Below are 22,242 nucleotides of genomic sequence, written 5' to 3'. Positions count from 1 at the left end.
AAATCCTCCTCTGTCACTCATACGAAGCGCTTTCCAGTATTTTCAGAATCCTGCCACAGTATTAAATCAACTGTATTGCTATTGAAACAATGATTCAATTTAATTTAACCTTTGAAACCCAGAAAAGCAGGAACACCACAAAGTGAAATGAAAGAACAAACCAGAGGGGGAAAAAAGACAATTTGCAGAGATCTGAAACCAGAGAAACACACTAGGACTTAAACTTAGCCCCAACGTCAGTGGTTCATTCTGACAGGTAAACACCTTCCAATCAAATAACTGCAAATACTAACAGAATTAAAATTCACACTCATTTGGTTAATGCGTTCTTACATCAGCTGGTAAGAACATGTCCAGTATCTCTTCCTCACACTCACACCTCTCTGTTAACATGGTTGAAAACTCCACGTTCTTTTAAAACATCTGGCAGAATATCAACATCTGGATTAAAAGTCAGTGTTTTTAGACCTCAATTGGAACAAATATTTCAATTATCTTTTCATTTTTAATTGCCTGAAACATCCATAACAGTTGTTTGAAATGATAACATGAGCAGTACAGAGTGAATAAATGCTTAGACAGTTCTATAGTGTGACTTTCAAAATAAATGTATCCATAAGCAGATAATACTTTGTTTGCTTTTGCATGTCTTACCATAAAGAATAACATTTTCTTAAAGGGTTGGGTTTCTATTTGACCACCAGTTAGAAAAGCTTTACAAGAGAAATCGCGCTCTCTCTCTCTCTCTCTCTCTCTCACACACGCACACACACTCTCTCTCTCTCAGCTGCATCTCAGGGCATTGAATGCGGCCAGTGAGATTATCAAATAAATCTTCTCACGTATTTACTACTCTTAAAAATGAAGAACACTGCAATTAGAAACTCAGATAAATATATGTAACGAAGATTTAGTACTCTTTTCACATTGCTACCTTCAGTGGATGGAAGTGGTGGAGCCTCTGGCCTCCAGGATGGTTGAGAGAGACCAAAATTTATACGGACACTAAGAAATTAGGAGGGGGAAAAAATACATTTTTAACACATGCTGCTTCCAGGAAGTAGCTGGTTGCAAGTACCTGCCTGCTGTGATGTCTGACCCACAATGATCTAATTAATATATGACTAAAGTGCTAGTTTGGGGATTTCATTTGGTACAAGCAGAGAAATTGACTCGGTTCTTTAGTGTTTATACCAGGTGTTCTTGTTATCTGAGCCCTTCTCCTACGTGACTGGATGGCTGTGTGAAAAGTAACAGTGTTGAGCTCAGTTTTAGTAGCTTCAGTAGTTGAACACTGTTCAATCAGGAAACAAAGCAGCAACTGAACGTTCAGCACCTTATGCAGCTGCCGCTGTCTCTTGTATATCAAAAACAGCAGCAAGCACAGAAAAAAAGTGCATCTGCTTCAGGAAAAAGCAAAACAAAACAACAACAAAAAAAAAATGCGTACACACGTAAATGCTGTGCTAGGATACAAATATCCTGAACTGTTTGTTTAGCACACGTTTGCATATTTAGATCTGATCCTAGACACGGATTTTCCTCCTTTTTTGGGGTACACAACAAAAAGGTTTCGTTCCTAATGATTGTTAATTATGATTTTCAGTTCCTGTGTCAATTATTACTTGTTGGTACTGGAAGGGCCACGTGCTTTTTTTCCCCCTGACAGAGCAAAAGCCAGTAGTGAACTATGCCAGAAACAGATAATTACATGGAAAAAGGTTAATTTACTTAAAAAAAACAAACAAACAAAAAAACTGCCCGAATTTAAAGTGATTTGTTCAATGTGCATCATTTTGTAGGTGAGCACACATTAACATCACAGCATTTGCAATTTCTCTGGTTTCAGATGCAGCACATGTTAAAAGTATGACTTTTCAGGTTTTTGTCTCTCAGCCACCTTTCGGATTACATCATCAAGACTAATCCGAGGCAAGTGATCTATACAGTCAATAACGGTACAAACCCATGGGGCTTTTACACTCGATATCTAATGCTGAGAAAAATGCCAACCTTTAGATTTTACACACACACACACTTACATTTTTTCATTGTAAAAGTCAGACTCTTAAAAATGCATTGAACTTGATCAAAGTGGATTTTCTTATTTAGAAAAAAACACTAACTTTTGACAGATGTAAAATAAATAGAGATTCGTTAAAATGTATGTACAAAAATGGACAAACACTCAGTAGTTAAAATACCAAACTATAAGGAGCACTGCCTTCTTTCAGGTCAGTGTGTTTATGTCAGTTGTACTGTTCTGTCAAAGATGTAGCTTAGTGATCGATCCACAAAAAGACACAGCTGTTGGCAGCTGTACACTGTTGTGGTTGAACAATCACAATTAACTATAACTAGTTTTACCATCACTGCTGGACGGACTCACCAGTGCTGTTTGTAGTGTTAATTCTTCCTCCAACATAAAAAATAGACTCTGTGTCCCAGGTATCCTCTTGTACCCAAGACAGACCTGTAGCTCTGGGCCCCAGGCTGGATTATTAATGTTCGTTGATGGAGAGAAGTAGTAGTGTTAAGGCCAGGGCTTGTTGAAGTCTCTGTTTGTGTGTGTGTGTGTGTGTGTGTGTGTGTGTAACATCAGATCTACATCTGCTCCACCGGTGCTCCCTCTTCTTTAGGAGGAGGCTCTAAATGAATGGGAGTGACATTCGCTGGTTTCCTCACACTGATCAGAATAAAATAAGAGAGTACACATGAGGTTACAAAAAAGGAAGTGGAGCGATGATAACATTAAGCAGAGATCAGAGAACCTACACAGAAATACAAGTGAATTAAGGCAAATTGTTTTTTTTATCTGGTGTGAATTTACCCAAGATGGTTATTAAAATGAGAATTAAAAGCAAAAGACTTTAAGAATGAAACTGTAGTTGGCTGTTCTGGTTGTTGTGAATCTGAAGCAGATTAATCAACCATGGTGATTTTTGTCTCTTGTGGTCACTGACAAAGAAAACATATATTGATAGGAAACATTATCAGTAAATCAGTAATTAATGCAAAAACAGGGTAAAAATTCTCACTCCAACTAGAGATTCTGTTAAAGGGCTTAAAGTTATTTTACTGAAATAAAGTTTTATAAAACAAAAACAATTGGATGGTTGAAGAAAGGAAGTGTAAACAATCACAGGAGTTATCATATTACTTTTGAAATAAATTCCCTTTCTCCCTCTGATGACTGGCACAGTGCAGCAGGAGTGACTTTGCTTCTTTGTATCCTATCGTATTCACATCATGTCTTGAGGTGGAGTTTATATAACCTTTATATAATTATATAAATTAAGTTTATGGGCAATGGAAGGAAATCAAACATTTTCTTCAAATATTGGTGCTAATTAATTATTTATGAATTATTCCCTCCCCTCCAACAAGGTACCTCTTTAAAAGAAATGAGCCAGGGTACTCAGGAGTGTTTCAATAGTCTGCCTTCCTGAAATGCTCTTCTCATTAAAAGCACCAGTTGTAACCAGTACCTCCCACATGAACTCTTAGATCCTTCACTTAATCATGTTTACAATTAATAAATCTGCTCCTTGTGTTGCTATGAGAATCAATCTAACTATAAACAAGTGAAAGATGCAGCATCTCACCAAAATATCAACAATAGGGCTAAAACTTTAGCCTACATATTAGGAGAATGCACCTTCTAAGCATTTCAAAGCTAAATACCAACTGTGTAACAGAATGTGTGCTGGACTGCCAAACACTTGAGACCTGGACCTGAATACATCCATTCCAACAGAAGACTGCAGGTGATAGCAGACTGACTGCCTGATTTCATAGGCAGGCAGCAAACAGAGACAATATTTTGTTTAGATTGCATAAGTTATTTGCATAGCCCTTTATCTATCCAAAGTACCTGAAACTTTTCCTTTCTCCCTTTCCTGTCACGTAAAAGGTCATTGTTTGCCTGTGTTTCCACTGTGTTGAAAACCCTGAATTATTCATGTAACAACCAGGCCACATCTCTGCTGTTTGCATCCCTCTCCATCTCCATTTTCTGTTCTGCATTTACAGGCCGTCACACAGAACCTGCTGCTCTAACAAACAGAAGCTGCTCTTAGGTAATAAACAGGATCTTTTACGGTTTCCTCTTAGGGCTGTGAAAATGTTTCATCTTGTTTCACACTGCTTTAGGGTGCAACTGCTGTAAACCATCAGATAATGGTCATATGATTTCCATGTCTCTATCTCTGACTTTCTTGTTTTCCCAGAAAGATTACAGGTATGGGCTACATATAATCTGAGAGTTACTTACGAGTACGGGGAGATCGGAACAGCCACGACCAACACATGGTTCCTTTTTCTGAAGAGCCGCCATAGACCTCTGTGGTATCCCCGAACATCTAGATCCCAAACGTGCAGGCACTAAACAAGAGACATGATTGAATTTATTAGGGCTTAAATCACTGCCTGTAAAAATCACAAGCAAGACCACTTATGTAAATATGACCACCTTGGCAAGCTCAGTCCAAGTGGATGTGTCTGTTTCAGACTCCATCTTAATGAACATGATGTAGATCTTCCCCTCAGAGTCAGGTAGGAATGAGTCCTCACATGGGTTTTTGGTGTGGTCTAGCACCTCTGCCTCTCTGGAATATCACACACACACACACACACACACACACACACAAAATTTACTTTTTGTGGTTTACAACAACCATAAGCAAACACGCTGAGTGATGCCAGAGTTTGTACTCACTTCAGCAGGTTCTGGATCTCAACTTCATAAGCATCTTTCTTCAAGCTGTGAAGACCAATTAAAACCAAGTCTGTCACCATGTAGCCAGATTACTTACAAAAAAACAATAGCATTTAATCACATGGCTGTACACACCTGCCCACGTTCTTCAGCTGTACATTGGGAACAGTGTTGAACTTGTGCTTTTTGAAATATACCTCCTATGTGACACGATAAGACAAAAACAGCAATCTTTAACAGCGGGCTAAAAAGATACAGCTGACTTAACTGCTCTAGTGCTGCCTTCAGACCTGTCGCTTTGTGTCAGGAATACACAAATGAAAAGCTGATAACAAAAAGCATTTTCCTTTCAGATCTTACGTGAAAATAGCCATTCATGTTGAGGCCGATGATACCGAAGTGGTAGGAGCGGGATACATCAGGGATGATACACTCTCGGCCTTTCCTCTGCTCTGGCATTCGCATCCACATGTCCCAGTCCCACAGCTACAAGCCAGAAAGAGCGCAGGCACGCACTTAGTCACGATCTTTTCGCCACGGCCTCACACGCATGCACAGCGTGTTCCTGCATTTGTTTTTACTTGTCAGCTAGACACTATTCTTTTTAAGGGCTACATAGATATTATTCAAGATTTTTAGAATTACAACATGACAATAAAATCAACAACACAATATATTAAAAATCCTTTCATGCAGCTCCTTTTAATCACTCATATTTAAAAGTTATTGAAGATTATTCACTTCACATATCTATTTATGACCACTGGAAGAATCAATCGGTGATAAAATATCACAACAAAAGAAAAGACAACTTCAAGCACCTTTTCGGGTGTAGGCCATTTTGGCTCCAGCTCATCTTTGTAGAGGCTTTTCTTCAGCACCCAGCCCAGGCCGGGCATACTCTCCACCCTGTAGAGCAGGGCCGGGTCCTCTGCTGTGTGCTCATAGCCCTGATCAACACCACATATAGGGGAGTGTTATCATCTACATAACAAAGACTGGCGGGACAATGTTCATGAAAAGCAGGCTTAGAGAAGTCAAATAGTGAAGTCACTTAAGTGTGAAAATAAGGAATACAGATGATAGTCAGCACTCACCTGGTCGTTCCAGGCTGAAATACAGTACAGGCTGTCATCCTCATCCAGCAGGTGGATGGTCTGACTCAGAAAGCTACAGAAACAGAAAATATTGATAATGTAACCGTTTTCTGACAATAGACTGAATATAAAAAGGGGTCTAGTTTGCAGTTATGATTTTAGAAAAAAAACAAAACAAAAAAACATGAAGAAAACTTTGATCTAAACAGAAGACCCGAACATACAGACGTCTGATCACTGAACAGGAACATTGTTCTGGTACTTCAACAGATTACACTGAGCTTTTCTACCAGACCTTTCATAGCAAGTGTTCACTGTGATTGACAGCTGACACGGGGAGCTTCTGAACTGGACTTGTAGATATTCCTTCAAGAAACTACAACTATTGGACATAAAGAAGAAATAACAGGCTTGTTTTTGTCAATAGAACCAAGCTTTAATTTCACTGCTCTCTAACTGAAAGCTTGAAGCTCAAAAGCAAACTGGCGCAAACACAGATGATGGCCGCAAGTTCTTCTCCACTATTGAAGTCAGAGCTTCAAACAGATTGGTCAGCCCAGGAGGGAAGCTGGAGCTTTCACAGCAGCAAACACACAGTTCAAAGCACAGCCTGTCCAACAAAGGAAGGCTAGAGGTTCTGACAGAGCAGAGCATTATTATCACTGCCCTCTACTGCCATCTGGTGGTGAATCTTGCAGGTCAGCGTGTTAAAGGGCCGTCTCAGCTGACATTATAGAATCAAAAACATCTTTAAAAATTTCACAGAAGAGCTGAGGATGCTATGCAGAAAGTTCCTTTAACAAAAAAATAAAGATGTATTTCCACTTTCTCTCCTCATCATTTCTTAATTAAATTGTGGCTAACTATAAACCACAGCTTGCTGCAAAAGCAACAGCACACAGTTTGGACACATATTCCTAGCATACATTTGGGTCCTTAAGAGTAAGCATCTCATTTAATGCACAAGCTCTCTTTCTCTTGGAGAAAGAGATTGAGCACCAGTTTTAATGTGTGCCTACATTCAAACCCAAAGGTGGCTTTGTTATGAGAGGACTGAAACAAGCAACCTTCACAAGAAAGTGCACTGTGAGTTCATCTCCAAGGTTAAAAATGAAAATACAGAGTTCTATTCAATGGGCCTGAAGTGTCTTATGACGTGATTCTGCTTCACATCCCCAACCTCCCATATGGAAGTACTAGAGTACTGGTGCAAGTTGCTGGTTTGATGTCGTTTTGACCGGTCGTGCACCTTGGTGCGTTCTTTCACTGCCGCTGCAGCCAGGACGAAGATACAAGTGTAGGACTGTCAGTTTTTACTGTAATTTTAATAACGTCTCAGTACAGAAGCTCAGAGATCACAAATTATACAGAGAGATGTAGTGGTGCAACGGATCACGGTTGATCCGTAATCCGAACCCACTCCACGGTTCGGCACGCACGTTATTCCGAAAAAGAAGGAAAAAAGGTATGTGTATGGTGCGCGTGGTGGGTCTGTCAAGCGATAGTTATGGCCGGCGCTAGCGGTCCAAGTGGAGGAGCAGAGGAGTTTGCGGTATTTAAGCAGCCCTTTGCCGCCCAATCCGACCGGGCTAAAGCTATTACAAAAGCTACTGGAGTGTTTAGCTGCAGACGGGAGGCCGTATTCCCTTGTGCAAAACAAGGGGTTTAAACTATGATGAACGTGCTTGAGCCACACTATGATATCCCGTATGATATCTTCCCCTGGACGACAATCTATTATGGTTGCTGAATCACCAATAATCAGAGTCTGTTCCTTGGCGGGTGTGGCATTGAGTGTGTGTGTGTGTGTGTGTGTGTGTGTGTGTGTGTGTGTGTGTGTGTGTGGGGGGGGGGGGGGGGGGGGGGGGGGGAGAGAATTCAAGATGGTGGAATACCGTGAACTTCTGTTTAGGCCTATTCTTCATTCTAATCATCATCCAGCCAGCCTGATCTCCAGGCTGCTCAGGACAATACAAGGGGGGAGTCACCAATCAGCCAAGCAAGAAAAAGTGTAAGGGGCGTACATTTTGAACTTTTAACAGCAGTTTAAAGCATTTACAGCTTACTACACTGAAGCAATTAAGTAATACATAAGCAATTAAATAAACTTCACAATAACATTAAATGTAAAATCAATTTAAAGGGACTTTGCTCTGAAATAATGGAGAATTTTTAGCACAGCTTCCATAAGCATAAGCATGAGTAGAGTCTAACAGAATGAGACTACCAGGTTAAGAACCAAAAACAGCAGCTGCATAAAAAGTTGTCAGTAGAGAGTGACTAGATATCAATCAGTAAGAGCCCTTTTCTGGAACTAACATGGACATCTGGCTGCTTTTAGTAGTGGTAATGTAGACTGGAAGAAATACCTGAAGAAGTCAATGGATATATCAAGATCTTCTTCTAGTACAATGGCATAATTAGCATCCTGGGAAAAGATAAAACAGACACAACAAACTCTAATGAGCGCATACATATGGTGCATACAGACTCTACCCCAGGCAACTGCACACACTAAAACACCCACAGTGCATTCACAGAGTTCACTGCATAAAATCATAATGTCAGTGTTGACAGTAAGAGTTTCAGAAGTCTCATTAATATTGAGTGGAAGCAGAAATTTATATGTATACAGTTACAATTCAGACTTATGTTAGAGGGTTTACCTCTGGTTAAGTTGCAGGTTAGTTATGATGGTCAGAGAAACAAATGAATTGGAGCAACTGAGTGTGCACTGTGAAACCTCTGTTTGGACGTGCCAAATGATTTTTTTTCTTAATTAAAGAAATGCTGAAGTGCAATGTAAAATTGAGGCTGTACAATGCACTTATTATAAAAGATGAAAAATTCAAATAAGAGTTATAACAAACTGCATTAACATGATACAGCTGAGTGTTTGATGTTGGTCCTTACTGGGTGAAGATTGAAGGTTGCTGTCAGACTCGCTTTGTAGTGCTGTGATTGAGGAAAGAGATGTTTGAGTTTCACAGTAACAAAGAATAATTTAATAACAACACTGCTCAACGTTTCTGTAAAGGAAACATTGGTTCTTTAAAATCTATGCTTGTACTGCTCTGAATTATGTGTTAACCCTTGAATGAGAAGCTGTTGCTTACCTGAGACACTCTGGCATTCTTGATGCTGATAGGTGTGTGTTGAACTCCCTTCAGTCCAAACAGGTCAACAACATCCATTGGCTCCTGAGTCAAAAAGGCAGATGTTTGAGAGCTACAAAAAGATTCTTTAATAATTTGCAAACTGTTTCCCTGAACAAAATCCACTGAGGTGGTGAGTATAACCTGAAATGACAATTCTGTTTCTAAAAGAAATAGAAACCTAAAGAGAAAACACAAAAACATCCAAAAAACAGATTTCTGTAGTTCTAGTTTAAATTCTTTTAATCTCACAAAGGATGCAGTTTAATCCTACTCTCGTGGTAATTATGACGAGGATACACTGTAGAGATTAATTAGTTTTTTTAACATTTAACAAGATAATTTATAGATTCAGTTCATTCATTTGGTAAAACACACGTGATCGTTATAAGTCAAACAGACTCCCAATAAAAAATTTAAAAAAATTAAAAATTGGGGGGCAGTGGTCAGTGGTACCCCTTCGTCTCCTAGAGATAGTATCAATTTCAAAAGCCTTGTTTTCAAGTTATTGCATTCACAAGGCTTTCTAAAAAAACTTGACCTCTGACCTTGAGGTTGAGGTCACTGAGATTCAAACTCATCCAACATTTTTATTAGGAGCACCAATATTATCAATTTCAAATTCCTACGAGTTACTTGAGTTATCGCGTTCACAACTTCGGTGCCAACGCTGCCTGCCCGGCAGGTTAACACCAAATCCGCATCAGCCTCTTACAGCCAAGGTGTAAAAAGTTATCAATAACTTCAAAGTCTCTGACAAGGAAAAAGATATATAGATACCTAAACTATCTATAAAGACTTCTGCAAATAAAATTATGGTTGTTGTATTTGTTTAAAATAAGGTATTGAAATATGATGTGTTGATTAAGATCTTAAAATTGTATGACTTTGATAGTCACATGACCTAACACCAGCAAAGGTACACCCCAATCACTGGCAGAAGTAATCTGCAGCAATCAAAATAAATAAATACATACATACATAAACAAATAATAATAATAATAATAACAATAATAATAATGAAGGTACCTCATAATATCCATCAATGAAGACTGTGATCATCTGTGGGTTAACACCATGGGCTGAAAGAAGTGACCTCAGCATACTAAACAACAACAAAAAGCCAAACACTTAGTTATATTTTGACAGAGATTTATTACTTCCTTGTATGACAGAAGAGTATTTTTCAGATCTTACCGGTAGAGATAGTTAGGTCTGTTTCCTGCAATAACGGCCACTGGGACATTGAAAACATTATTGATGGGGAGCTGCAATGACGAAACAGTAAAAATGTGATCATACTGAATCTATACTTGCACACAAGAAACTCAAATTAGTGGACAAGAAGACAAGAATCGGTAAAGCATACACCTGACTACTTAAATCCAAGTATATGAGCATTTTAACAATGACACTTTACATAGACTATACAGCCTCATGTATTCGGACAGCTGGCCAGGTAAATTCGTCAATTTACCTTTATTTTTCCATCTGTCTAAGAAGTGGTTGTTTTACTACTGGACTCTAAGCTAACTCAGTCCTTCCTGTTCTGTGGCATCCTTCGGGCTTGTTTGTCGGATGGAGGCCCCTTATGTCATTCAACTGTCTTGAGTCCCTCGCAACATGCTCAGACAAATTCCAGCTCCACCATTTTGGACTGCAGATGATGACAGTGTGTTCTGTTCTGTTGTGGAGATCCATTGCAAACTGGAGGGTCACTCTAACTGAGCCTGAAGAGCACTAACGCCAAAATCCTGGGCTCACTACAGAGCAACACAGGAAGTATCATCGAGACAGTGAAGTTGAGCATACTCAAACATACGAGCAAGTGTGCTCAGTGCCTCACTACTCGCTACTCTCACTTCTGTGGGATTCTGTCTTCATCCAAGACCAAAAAAACCATACAAATTATAGCAAAATAAATAAATATCATTGACTGATGCAAGGACATTACTCCCTCCTTACAGCTTGGCATTCCTGTGCTTCCCCACGCAGGAAAAACATGGTGAAACTAAAGAGTCGTGTCTGTTACATGTCTTACAGGGTCAGGATTAAACTCTACGGGTGCCGGATCTTTGCAGCTGCAGATGCTGCCGTATCCTTCCACCTTGCTGCAGAAGAGTTTCCTCCTCCTGTTCAGCTCCGTGTCTGCCCAGTGGCACTCTGCCTCTGCAGAACATAAGAACACATCCCAAATTATTTTACAGTTTTTTGTAACATATAAAATTATTTTGAACTTTATTCTCTTATGGGTTCATAAAGTCAAAGGAGCTTGCAAAGAAAAGCGTCTGGACTTCTTTAAGTTGCTTGAAGACGTTTCACCTCTCATCCGAGAAGCTTCTTCAGTTCTAAGGTCAAATGGTGGAGAGTCCCAGATATAAACCTAGTGGGAGTTTCCCCCCACAGAGGGACAAAAGGACCCCCTGATGATCCTCTAATCGCCTGAGCCAAGGTGTGAAACTGGGTGTGGGTCCCAATCAGCCAGAGTTGAGCCAATGAACACACCCGAAACTCTGGCTGATTGGGACCCACACCCAGTTTCACACCTTGGCTCAGGCGATTAGAGGATCATCAGGGGGTCCTTTTGTCCCTCTGTGGGGGGAAACTCCCACTAGGTTTATATCTGGGACTCTCCACCATTTGACCTTAGAACTGAAGAAGCTTCTCGGATGAGAGGTGAAACGTCTTCAAGCAACTTAAAGAAGTCCAGACGCTTTTCTTTGCAAGCTCCTTTGACTACGATGACCTGGATGACTGAGAACCTTCACAGACGATTCATAAAGTATTCTGATTTCTATACCACCAAAAAAGTTGGGGTGGGGAAAAAGGCTGAAGAAGTAAATAATACTAAAAAGATAGAGCAGGCGGAACATGTTGCAATACATTAGGTTAACTGTCAACAGGCCAGCAACATGACTGAAAAGAACATGTTTGAGAGGCAAACTTGCATCTGTGTCATCCATAAATACAGCTTAAAGCTCTATCATGCAAAAGAGGAAGATGTATATGAACATGATCCAGGAATACTGTGTTCTGCTCTGAGCCAAAGCTCACGTAAAATGACTGAGGCAGAGTGGGAAACTATTCTCTTGTCAGACAAATCCAAATGTTAAATTATTATTTGCAAACATGGCTGCCGTTGCATTCTCTGGATTAAAAAGAACTGGGACCATCCTGCTTGTTATCAGCACTCAGTCCAAAAGCCTGCATCTCTGATGGTATATAGATGGGTGCATTAGAACTGGCAACTTGCACATCTGAAAAGGCGCTATTAATGCTAAAATGTGTACACAGCTTTTAGAGCAACATATGCTCTCAAAGAGAACACGTTTTTTTCCATGTGAGGCCTATTTCAGCAAGACAATGCTAAACCGCAAAATACATTGGTCAGAATTATAGGTGTTGAACTGGCCTGCCTGGAGCCGAGACCTTTAATTAGTTAAAAATATTTGACACATGATGAAATGAAAAATACAACAAAGATGACACAAGACTTTTGAGCAGCTCGGCTCTTGTATCAAACAAGAATGAGCAACTTTCCTCTCCCCAAAGTTCAGCAACTGGTTTGAACTAATATTTTTTCTCAGTTTTAACATTTGTGTTATTTTGTGCATAAAATGTGTTTGAGACCTTCAAATCATCATCTTTTTTTAAATTTACATTTTACAGTTTCCCCACCTGTGGCCAAAATGCTCATGCTAAACCTACAAAATGTGAAATCCAAAACTACCGGTGAATTCAACCATCATTCATATACAGTCTTTGTCTCAAACTTTTAACCCATCTGGTCCCTACACCGCCGGGACTAAAACATCTTAATATAAGGAGAAGCAAATCCCCAACTTTGACTTTTTTCTCAAGGACCCAACTTTTACTGCATGTCATCGCACTTTCAAAAGATTATTCATAAAAAAAAGCTACAAGTCTTTTAGTTTTTTATAACATTTTGTGCACGACAGGGGAATCAAGTTTAAATATTTCACCCTTTGTCAAGCATGCTAAAACTGGCTCTTACCTTCAGAGGCAGTAAGTTGCACTTCAGTCTTGAGCAGCACTGGGTCTCCCCAGGTAGACAGAGCTGGAGACTTTGAATGCTTCTCTCCATAAACCTGACCTGAACACAAACACAACATCAAGTCAAGAGAGGTAATCTCAGGGCAAGTGTAAACTCTTGTTTTTCCTTTTGTCTCTTCCCCCCTACTGACTGATTTATTTGATCAAAGATGCCTTATTTATGGTTTATACTGATAACTTCTCAACAAAATCCAAGTTTATGTAGAAAATAGTGATGAAAAACTGCACAGACAATTAAATATATCCATCTGTTTTGTTTCTTGTAAATCAAAGATGATTAATTTCAGCCTAAGAAAAAGTGTTTAGCCATTAGTGACAACACCTCAAGCACAAAGGTCAAGACACAAATGTGAATATGTAGAACAAAAAAAGTCTTTCTTTCAGTCATACACAGTAAAGTTGTAGTGGTCCTGAAAACAATCTAGGCTGATTCTAGTTTAAAAAAATAAAAATAAAATAAAACTCATATGTCAATCCACGATAAAATGGTGCACTTTGGGCTGACTTTGTGAAATCTCATAATCAAATCTTCTTAATGTTTCTAAACAACCAATCATAATTCTCCCCAGCTCCTCAGATGTTTTGTGACTGATCGATTTAGTGAAGCTCTTCCTGTATAATGGCTGTCCTCAATGTCATTGTTAAAAATGAAGGTCTGCTTTTCTACCTCCTTTCTTCACCACTAGAGTCCACATGTCTCTCCAGCTCAGATTGAGGGACACCTGGCTGCCCAGACTCTTGAGCAGGTTCTTAGCAGCATCTTTCAAGTGGAATGTGCCCTCATCCTGCAGGACAAATAAGCCCCCAAAAAACACAGTTACAGGTATGGTTTATGACTGGAACATGAATATCCCCTTCACTCCTCAGACAGTTAGAAGCTCCTGACCTTTATGGTAAAGATGAGGATTCGACCACGAGTCACCATATTGAGGAACAGGATCATGGCTTCATCCTCATGGGGAGAGTAGGTGTCAAATATCCTCTTGGCCATCACATGACCCTGTGAGAGAGAGACACACACACACACACACACACACACACACACACACACACACACACACACACACACACACACACACACACACACACACACACACACACACACACACACACACACACACACACACTTACTGAAAAATCTGAAATTGCTAAAAAAAAATATATATATATACTACTGACATTTGATAAGTTTAACTTCAACGTTGTTTGTATTGTGATAAATACAGCTATAAAAACAGTGAAACACAATTAGCAAAAAATCATAATATGATGCATCCATTTTTTCCTCCTACCTCTAGTATGTACCGTAATTGCAGTTTGTTATATTTACATATGAGTTGCCAGTGGAAAGACATGCGTCATGATATGAAGAATAAGCAGCACATGCTCACAGTTGCTTGGTTGAGAACTATCACATGGATCCCTCTGCCTTGTTCTCGCATGTCATCTTCCAGCACCTGCAGGAACAAGTAAAATAAAGAAAAACAATATTTTTACTGAGCCAAGTGTGTCAGACACTAATCTTATTAGCGTCTGACACACTGACTTCATTGCCAGTGGCAGTCTAAGATGGTAAAGTTATCCACGTGATGAGAAACTTACTGGAGACTAATTTGTATTGTTGTTGCTGTACATGGTATTATTTATTAAATACAATATAATTCTGTGAGAAATGTGGCATGTGAATGCTCGGCCAGAAGAAACAGTCTGACGCTTTGTGTCTATCATTAACCAAATTCATTATAAAGGATTATTACCATTTTGAACATGAGTTCAATGACATTAAAAAGCCAAAATCTAAACACCTTGCATTACCAATATTTCCCTTGACAAAATAGAATTCAACTGAAAACCTAACAACAAAATGAAGGTTAGTGGGAGGAAAGATTAGTCTAGGATGTATAGATTGTCTTGAAAACTGCGATGGTGAGAGGCCCAAGCAGCAGCTTACTTGGTCTGAGTAAGATTGTTGTTGTCTTCAGGCACCTGGAAAGTTAGTGAGACCAAACCCTCTGTTGTTGTGTGAGTCTGTTATATTAGCTAAGCCCCTTTGAGTATTAAAGCAGGATGTCTCAAGTAACCTGTCAGTAGGCATCAGCCAGTTAACCAGTTAATCACCCACCGTGGTGCCATCTACTGCCACGTAGACCTTGGAGCGGCTGGAGTACACCTCAATGTCGAGGACTTTGCGTCCATTAGCCGGCCTGCGTGCTGTCTCCATGTTAGGAATAACATCCTCTAAAGAGAGAAAAACAAACATCAAGATCAAAATGATGCACTTCATAATAAAACTACACTTTAATGGAACACCGTGTATCAGAAGGTTAATGAGTGATGGGTGAATATTAGGGGTGCAACGATACTCGTATCGATATTGAACCGTTCGATACAGTGCTTTCGGTTCGGTACGCATGTGTATCGAACAATTTTTTAATTTATTTTATCAACTTTTCTTCTGACGATGCTGTCTGTGTTGAGCGCTCAGTGAATCTGCGTTCGACTACTCCGCCTAGGCTGCACTGTCGAGCACAGATCCACTGAGTGCCACCCACATGCATTCAATCAAGCTAGCGAGACAGAAGCTAAGCTCATTGCAACATGGCAACTGCCTTAATGCCTCCCGAAGTTGAACCTCCTCCACAGTCATTGAAATCTGGCGTTTGGAACTTTTTTGGCTTTCGTGTGAAGTATGACCCTGATGGTAAGCGCGTTGTGCACAAAACTACAACAGTATGTCGGATGTGCCACGCCATGGTTAATTACATCGGTGGCAACAACAAATATGAATGCACATTTACGCCGACATCACCCTAGTGCAAAGACGAGTGAAGGCAGCCAAAAACAACAACAAACACACATGCTACAAACTTTGCCAGAGTCATTTAGACAGCCATTAGCGCATGATTCTAAGAGGGCAAAAGAAATCGACAGGGCAATTGCTACTTTTATTGCTGTCGACATGCGACCCTTTTCTGTTGTAGAAAACACCGGGTTTCAGGAAATGCTGAGAGTACTTGAGCCCCGTTACAGTATTCCTTCACGAACCTATTTCACCGATATCGCAGTTCCCGCTTTGTACAAGGAGACAAAAGCAAAATTAGAGACGGCAGTGTCAGCAGCACCCGCTGTTGCTCTGACCTCAGACGGCTGGACGTCAAGAGCTACCTCACTGTCACCGCGCATTACATTGATCCGGAATGGCACATGAAAAACTGTGTTTTGCAGACACACCTGGTCGAAAGTCACGCCACTGACGACTTAGCCAAAGGTCTCTCTGAAGCTGTGGAAGGCTGGAAGTTAGTGCGACCAAATGTGACAATACCTGTAACTACTGACAATGCTAAGAACATAGTTAATGCCGTCACAGCTGCTGGACTGGGGCCACAAATCGGATGTTTTGCACATACAATTAATATAACTGCTCAGAAAGGAATGGCAGTGCAGAAGGTTTCCCCATCTCCTAGCAAAGATGAGAAGAATTGTCTCCTTCTTTCACAGAAGCACAACAGGATGCAATGTGTTTATGAAAAAACAGCAACTGCTGCAGCTTAGTGAAAAAAAAACTGATTCAAGATGTTCCAACTAGGTGGAACTCTCATGATATGATGGAAAGATACCTTGAACAGCAAGCTGCAGTGTTTTCTGCTATGGCCGACAATACTGTGAAGAAGAGTATGAAGAACATTCAGAATCTAACTCAGGAAGAACATGCACTGGCTGAAAATCTTGTTACAGTCATGAAAACCCTAAAAACTGTGACAGTCATGATGTGTGAAGCGTCATCTCCAACAGCATCCATGATCCTACCACTTAAAATGAACATCCTGAACTCTATGGCGCAGTCTGGTGATGACAGCCCAGCAGTGAGAGATGTAAAAAAAAAAAAAAACATCAGGGAGGACCTGGAGAAGAGATACGCTGATCCTGCCCTTCAGAATTACCTACACAAGTGCACAGCTTTAGATCCTCGATTCAAGTCCCTGCGACACTTGGATAATGTCACTCAGCTGAGAGTCTATGGAGCACTCGCCACAGAACTTGTCTTGAGCATTGAACAAGTAGGTATTCTTTTTTTTTATTTTTGAAATTTTATTTAGCTACTGCTTCATTTATAAATATTATTTAAACAAATACAATTAACAGTTTGGTTGTTTATATTTCCTCAAGACCAAGCTGCAGGCACCACAGAAACTGCGACCTCCGCAGAGACTCAAGCAGCAAACTCTTCAGATTCACCATCAGCATCTCCACCAGAGAAAAAGTCGGCCATGAAGGAGTTGTTTGGAGAACTGTTCATGTCACAGGAGCCAAGGACCAGGTCTGCAGCCGAAGTGGCAGAGGAGGAAATTAACTTGTACAGGTTAGCAGACTGCATTCCCACAGATGATAACCCACCGAGATGGTGGAAGGAACATCACAGCTTGTACCCTCATCTTTCCAAGTTGGCACAGTGTTACTTGGTTGTACCTGGAACCTCTGTCCCAAGTGAGAGGGTGTTTTCCACAGCAGGTGACATTGTCACAGCAAGCAGATCTGTACTGTCAGCAGAACATGTGGACATCCTAATTTTTCTGAAGAAGAACATGGAAATTGAGTAAAATATGTTTTGGTTTGTATTTAACAGGACCGTTTATTTAAGTTGTTTATGCTGTATAAGCAGCTAAGTGCTAGCATTCCAGAAGATGAGTGTTAGGGGAGGTCCATTAAAGAGTGATTCATTTTATGGGTACCTGATTTGTTATATATGCTGCTGAGAATATACCCCAGAAGAAGGGTATAGAATAGCTTTTATTTGTATTTATTTTTTATTCTTTACATGGTGGGGTTTTTTTTGTTTGTTTGTTTTACATGGTGCCAAGTCTGCACAACAGAAAATATGTGAAGTATAGCTTTACCAGATTTAAGTTTTCATGTGTTTTCTGTACACTATAGAACATGGTTCTAAAAATTTTTTTTCATGTCAGGGATTGGGTGTGTTTGTTTTATATTCTGCCAAGAATAGAAAATACCATCAGGGATTCCCAAACAATGCAGAACTGTATGTGGTTGATATCTTGTTTTTAGAACATTTTAAATGTTTAAAAATATATTTAGGAAGGCCTTTCTGTGCAATACATTTTTATTTAAGTTGTTTTTGTTGTATATGCAGCTAAGTGCTAGCACTCCAGAAGATGTGTGTGAGGTGAGGTCCATCAGAGAGTGGTTCATTTTATGGGGACCTGATATGTTCAATATGCTCGTGAGAATTTACCCCAGAAGAAGGGTATAGCATAGCTTTTATTTTGGAAAAGGACATTTCTCTGAAATAAACTCGTTTCCAAACTCCTTTATTCTTTTATTATTTTGTTGTTTCAGCAACATCTCATTTAAAAACTGTATTTTTGAGTTAAAAGAAATATTTATAATCTTAATAAATTACAAATTAAAAAAGGCATGAACATTTTTTTGTATCGAAAAAATATCGAACCGTGACACCAAAGTATCGAACCGAACCGAACCGTGAATTTTGTGTATCGTTGCACCCCTAGTGAATATGTCAGATAGCAACAGACAGATCAACCCTCAACTCTTCTATTAAACTGATTTTGTACATATTTAAATACTGACTGTTACATTAACATACAGTAAACGTTTCAGAGGAATTGACTGAAAGCTGCATTACTGTCCAGAGAGTCACAGAGTTAGACATTTGGGGACTATAGACTGTACTGTATACTGTACACATATATTGTAGATGAGATATTTTATAGTCACCTTGAGGAAACTATATAAATAAAACTGAATTTAAATCCATGACAAAATCGCAGCGTCTGTCCAAGTATACTGATGGGTGAAAGACTGTAGTTAAAGTTTACTCTGAAATCACGAATCAAGATAAAAAGTTCAAGTTAACATGTCAAAGGATGAGACATCCATCTATCAGGCCGAAATACTACTAATCACAAAAGTCTGCTACAACTCAAAGCTAAAGCTGTGGTCACTCGACATTCTACATTCTGGGTAGAATGTCATGGTAATGAGTTGCTTGTAGCAGTTTTTTTTGCGGAGTTATTATACAGCACAGATCTTTAAAGTCTTAGAATTAGACGCATTAGTGTGAATTCATTTAGGATTTTCACCAATCCACACAGGGTCAAAATCGTACATACAGGCTCAAATTTATACATACACTCACTTAAACCTGAGTGTACTAAGTATAAGTAAAATGACATGTGAACATGTTTCTCACCATATTCTTGGGCTGCTGCATCTTCACTGGCAACTCTTCTTGTATCCAGGATGAGTTTAATGTTGACTATGACGGTTATCAGCAGAAACAACACGGCACTGGCCTGTAGGATAAAAAAAAAAAAAATGTATCAGTGTTCATCTTGATGTCTGTAGTTAGTTAATTTTGATATTATTAAACTCTACAAATGGTTCACTTAATTGCTGATCTACTGGCACTAATGAGTCTTGATTTCTGTTGTGAGATTCAGATGGTATTTATTTTACTGTCATTTAAATGCGACACCCAACAAGTATTATTGCGGACCACATCCCTCCCTCTATGACTACTGTGTGCTTATTCTGACGTCTGTTTACAGGACAACAAACCATGTTACAAAGCTTAAATCAACTCAAACTAGTTTCTTGAACATGACAATAATCTCAATGTACTCAAATGGCCTCCACAGTTACCAGATTTCAATCCAGTGGATTGCTTTGGGATGCAGTGGAATGGGAGATTGAGATGAACGTGCAACCAACAAATCTGCAGCAGCTGTGTGATGCCATCATGTCAATATAAATCAAAATCACTGAGTGTTTCCAGCATCTTGTTGGATCTATGCCATGAAAAATTAAGGAAAATAGGGGTCCAACCCAGTACGAGTAACGTGTAACCTTCAAAGTGCCCAGTGAGTGCATCTAGGAACGGGCACTGATATAATCAAGCCAGGATATGTCTTGCAGCCTTTACTTTGAAAGAGCACCTGACATTTCGTTTACCAAAACTTTTTGGCAATATGAAACCTTTAAATATGAGCTAATGTGGCTTGTTAAATGCAAAATAAGCGAGAAAACAGAACAATTCTCCAGGACAATACGTTTACTTTACTGATTTACAGCAGCAACATCACTCTTTTGCTGAGCTCTATCAGTATTTACCTGACAGAACCGGCGAATCGTCCTCTTGTTGGTCAATTTGTATTTCCAGGTGAGATAGAGACTCCTCTGTTGACGGGGGATGAAGGGCTTAGCTCGGGGATTGGGGGTCCAGGTCTCCATCCCGGACACCGACAGCCGCCTGGACACAGCTCACGCCCTCCGCCTGCTCTCCTCCACTTTCTGCAACCGGGACATGCACAACTCCACACCACCAAAACACGGCTGACTCTTACATGCTCATCTGAGCTAAACAAGAGACGCGAATAAAAAGGCACTGTGCACAAATAGTCACCAAGTTTAGCCGACGACACCAAACTGCCATGTGACTGTACGGGGCTTTAACATGCTCCAGCCGCCTCTTTTCTGTTTGCGTATGAACATCATTAATCACGGAGTCATCAGTAAGTCTTGTAGTGTCATTTATATTCCATAGTAAGCAGCTGCTTCTAGAAAAGTAGCTTTAAACCGCAACATACACAGTTTCTGTCGCAGAGCAAAATACGTCACAGAGGTCCTCTTCCTTCTTCGTTTTTTAAATAGGCAGAAAAGACATTGGTGTATTTCTGCCCTCTACTGGTTGTTATTCGAGTTAACGCTTATGATTGACGTTAATTTGTTTGTTTGTTTTAAAGTAAGTAAGGTAAGTAAGAGCCCGCTTTCCTTCGTATTTTAAAACTTAGAAGGACTTAATGGGAGCAATAGCATTGTGTATTTCAAGTTGAAATGTCACAACAATAACAACAACAACAAAATAGCACTGCAGCTTTTACAGTCTTTCTGTGTTGAGCTTGCACGATCTCTCCAGGAACTCCAACTGGTGATTCTAGATTGGCTGTAGGTGTGGATGTAAGCATGATGGCTGTCTGTCCATGTTAGACCATTGACAGACTCTAGACCCGGCCAGGGTGTACTCTGACAGCCAGGATGGGCTCCAGCCCCCTATGACCCCAAATTGGATAGGAGAAAAAAAAAATTGATTTACTTATTATTTACCAGGCCACCTTTTGCCAAGTTTTCTTAGTTGCTAATGTTTAGAGAGGTCACATATTTTAAAGCTAAACATCCATGTGCAAAATGATGACTACTGCAGAGACAGACTTTCATTTGAATACATTTCAAGTGTTTTTAGTCATATACAGATAACAGCGGCACATCACTACTGGCAATGGAATCCTAAATATTGTACATAGAAAAAACTCCAAATTGCACATAAAGTAACACTCATGTATATATAAAATATAATAAAAAATATATATATGTTGAGAAACAGAAAATTAAAAAAATGAGATGAGGTGCAACTCCCCACTCCAACAACTCATAAGAAAAGGCCAGCTTCACAGAACAACTGAAATGCCTGGCACTAGTTTATTTGGGACAATGCCAAAACAGCAAACAAAGGTTTAAGTTCCCTCGTCTTCCCTAACTGAAAATAAAAGGCAAAGAAAGACAATTTTTATTATCTATGCTCCTAACCAATAAAAAAGAGACAACAAGATTAAATAAAAATGGCTTCTTAATCCCACTACTGCTGCAGTTTATAACCACCTACTGGAAATAAGTCTGACTGCTGGCATTATAATCCAAGCTCGTATATAAAGGTACCGAATGACCGGTGATGGGTGGCCCAACACCCTATTTCCATACATAGAAGGGATGCCTTCCAAGAACATGGTAACAAATTAGGACAATTTCTAGCTAACCAGTCAAAATAAATTAAAAAATGACTATATGTGCCATTAAAGACTCATCTGGAAGCCCTGAAAAGTATGCCCAATAATAAACATAGATGAATGAATAAACATAGATTACTTAATTTGATAGACACAGTAAAAACACTGAAACCACAGTATTGTTTCTAAATGTAGAAAAAACATTTGATAGAGTTGATTGGGTAGGGCTCAGCCTTTAACTGTGTGAACTTCATTTATTTAAACTGCACTTTGAATGGAATGACTTTGAAAAATAATTTCAAGAGGAATTCAGTTTAGACATCATCTAGTATGACCTCACCTGGATTTTAGCCTTTTGATGGCTTAAAATATCTTACGTC

General features: G+C 39.5%; 1 protein-coding gene across 1 annotated transcript; it reads right to left on the bottom strand.

Annotated features, from left to right (window-relative positions):
- Window positions 1-629: 629 nt before the first annotated feature.
- On the bottom strand, window positions 630-20,708 carry pomgnt1 (protein O-linked mannose N-acetylglucosaminyltransferase 1 (beta 1,2-)). Its single transcript, XM_085387100.1, has 21 exons — window positions 20,193-20,708; window positions 19,273-19,375; window positions 15,166-15,281; window positions 14,435-14,500; window positions 13,930-14,043; window positions 13,711-13,828; window positions 12,985-13,083; window positions 11,011-11,138; window positions 10,167-10,237; window positions 9,999-10,074; window positions 8,931-9,014; window positions 8,728-8,769; window positions 8,184-8,242; window positions 5,815-5,887; window positions 5,539-5,667; window positions 5,078-5,203; window positions 4,853-4,917; window positions 4,718-4,762; window positions 4,472-4,607; window positions 4,274-4,383; window positions 630-2,686 (listed from the first exon to the last, which is right to left on the bottom strand). Exons 1-21 carry the CDS (start codon window positions 20,310-20,312, stop codon window positions 2,605-2,607), a joined length of 1,962 nt encoding a protein of 653 aa, XP_085243226.1. The 5' UTR covers window positions 20,313-20,708; the 3' UTR covers window positions 630-2,604.
- Between the last annotated feature and the right edge of the window lie 1,534 nt (window positions 20,709-22,242).

This window comes from Rhamphochromis longiceps, linkage group LG17, assembly GCF_057381845.1.
Source record: "Rhamphochromis longiceps isolate RC_006_pf linkage group LG17, R_longiceps_female_GT1.1, whole genome shotgun sequence".
Classification (NCBI taxonomy): Eukaryota; Metazoa; Chordata; class Actinopteri; order Cichliformes; family Cichlidae; genus Rhamphochromis; species Rhamphochromis longiceps.
This window is presented reverse-complemented; position numbering and strand designations above follow the sequence as displayed.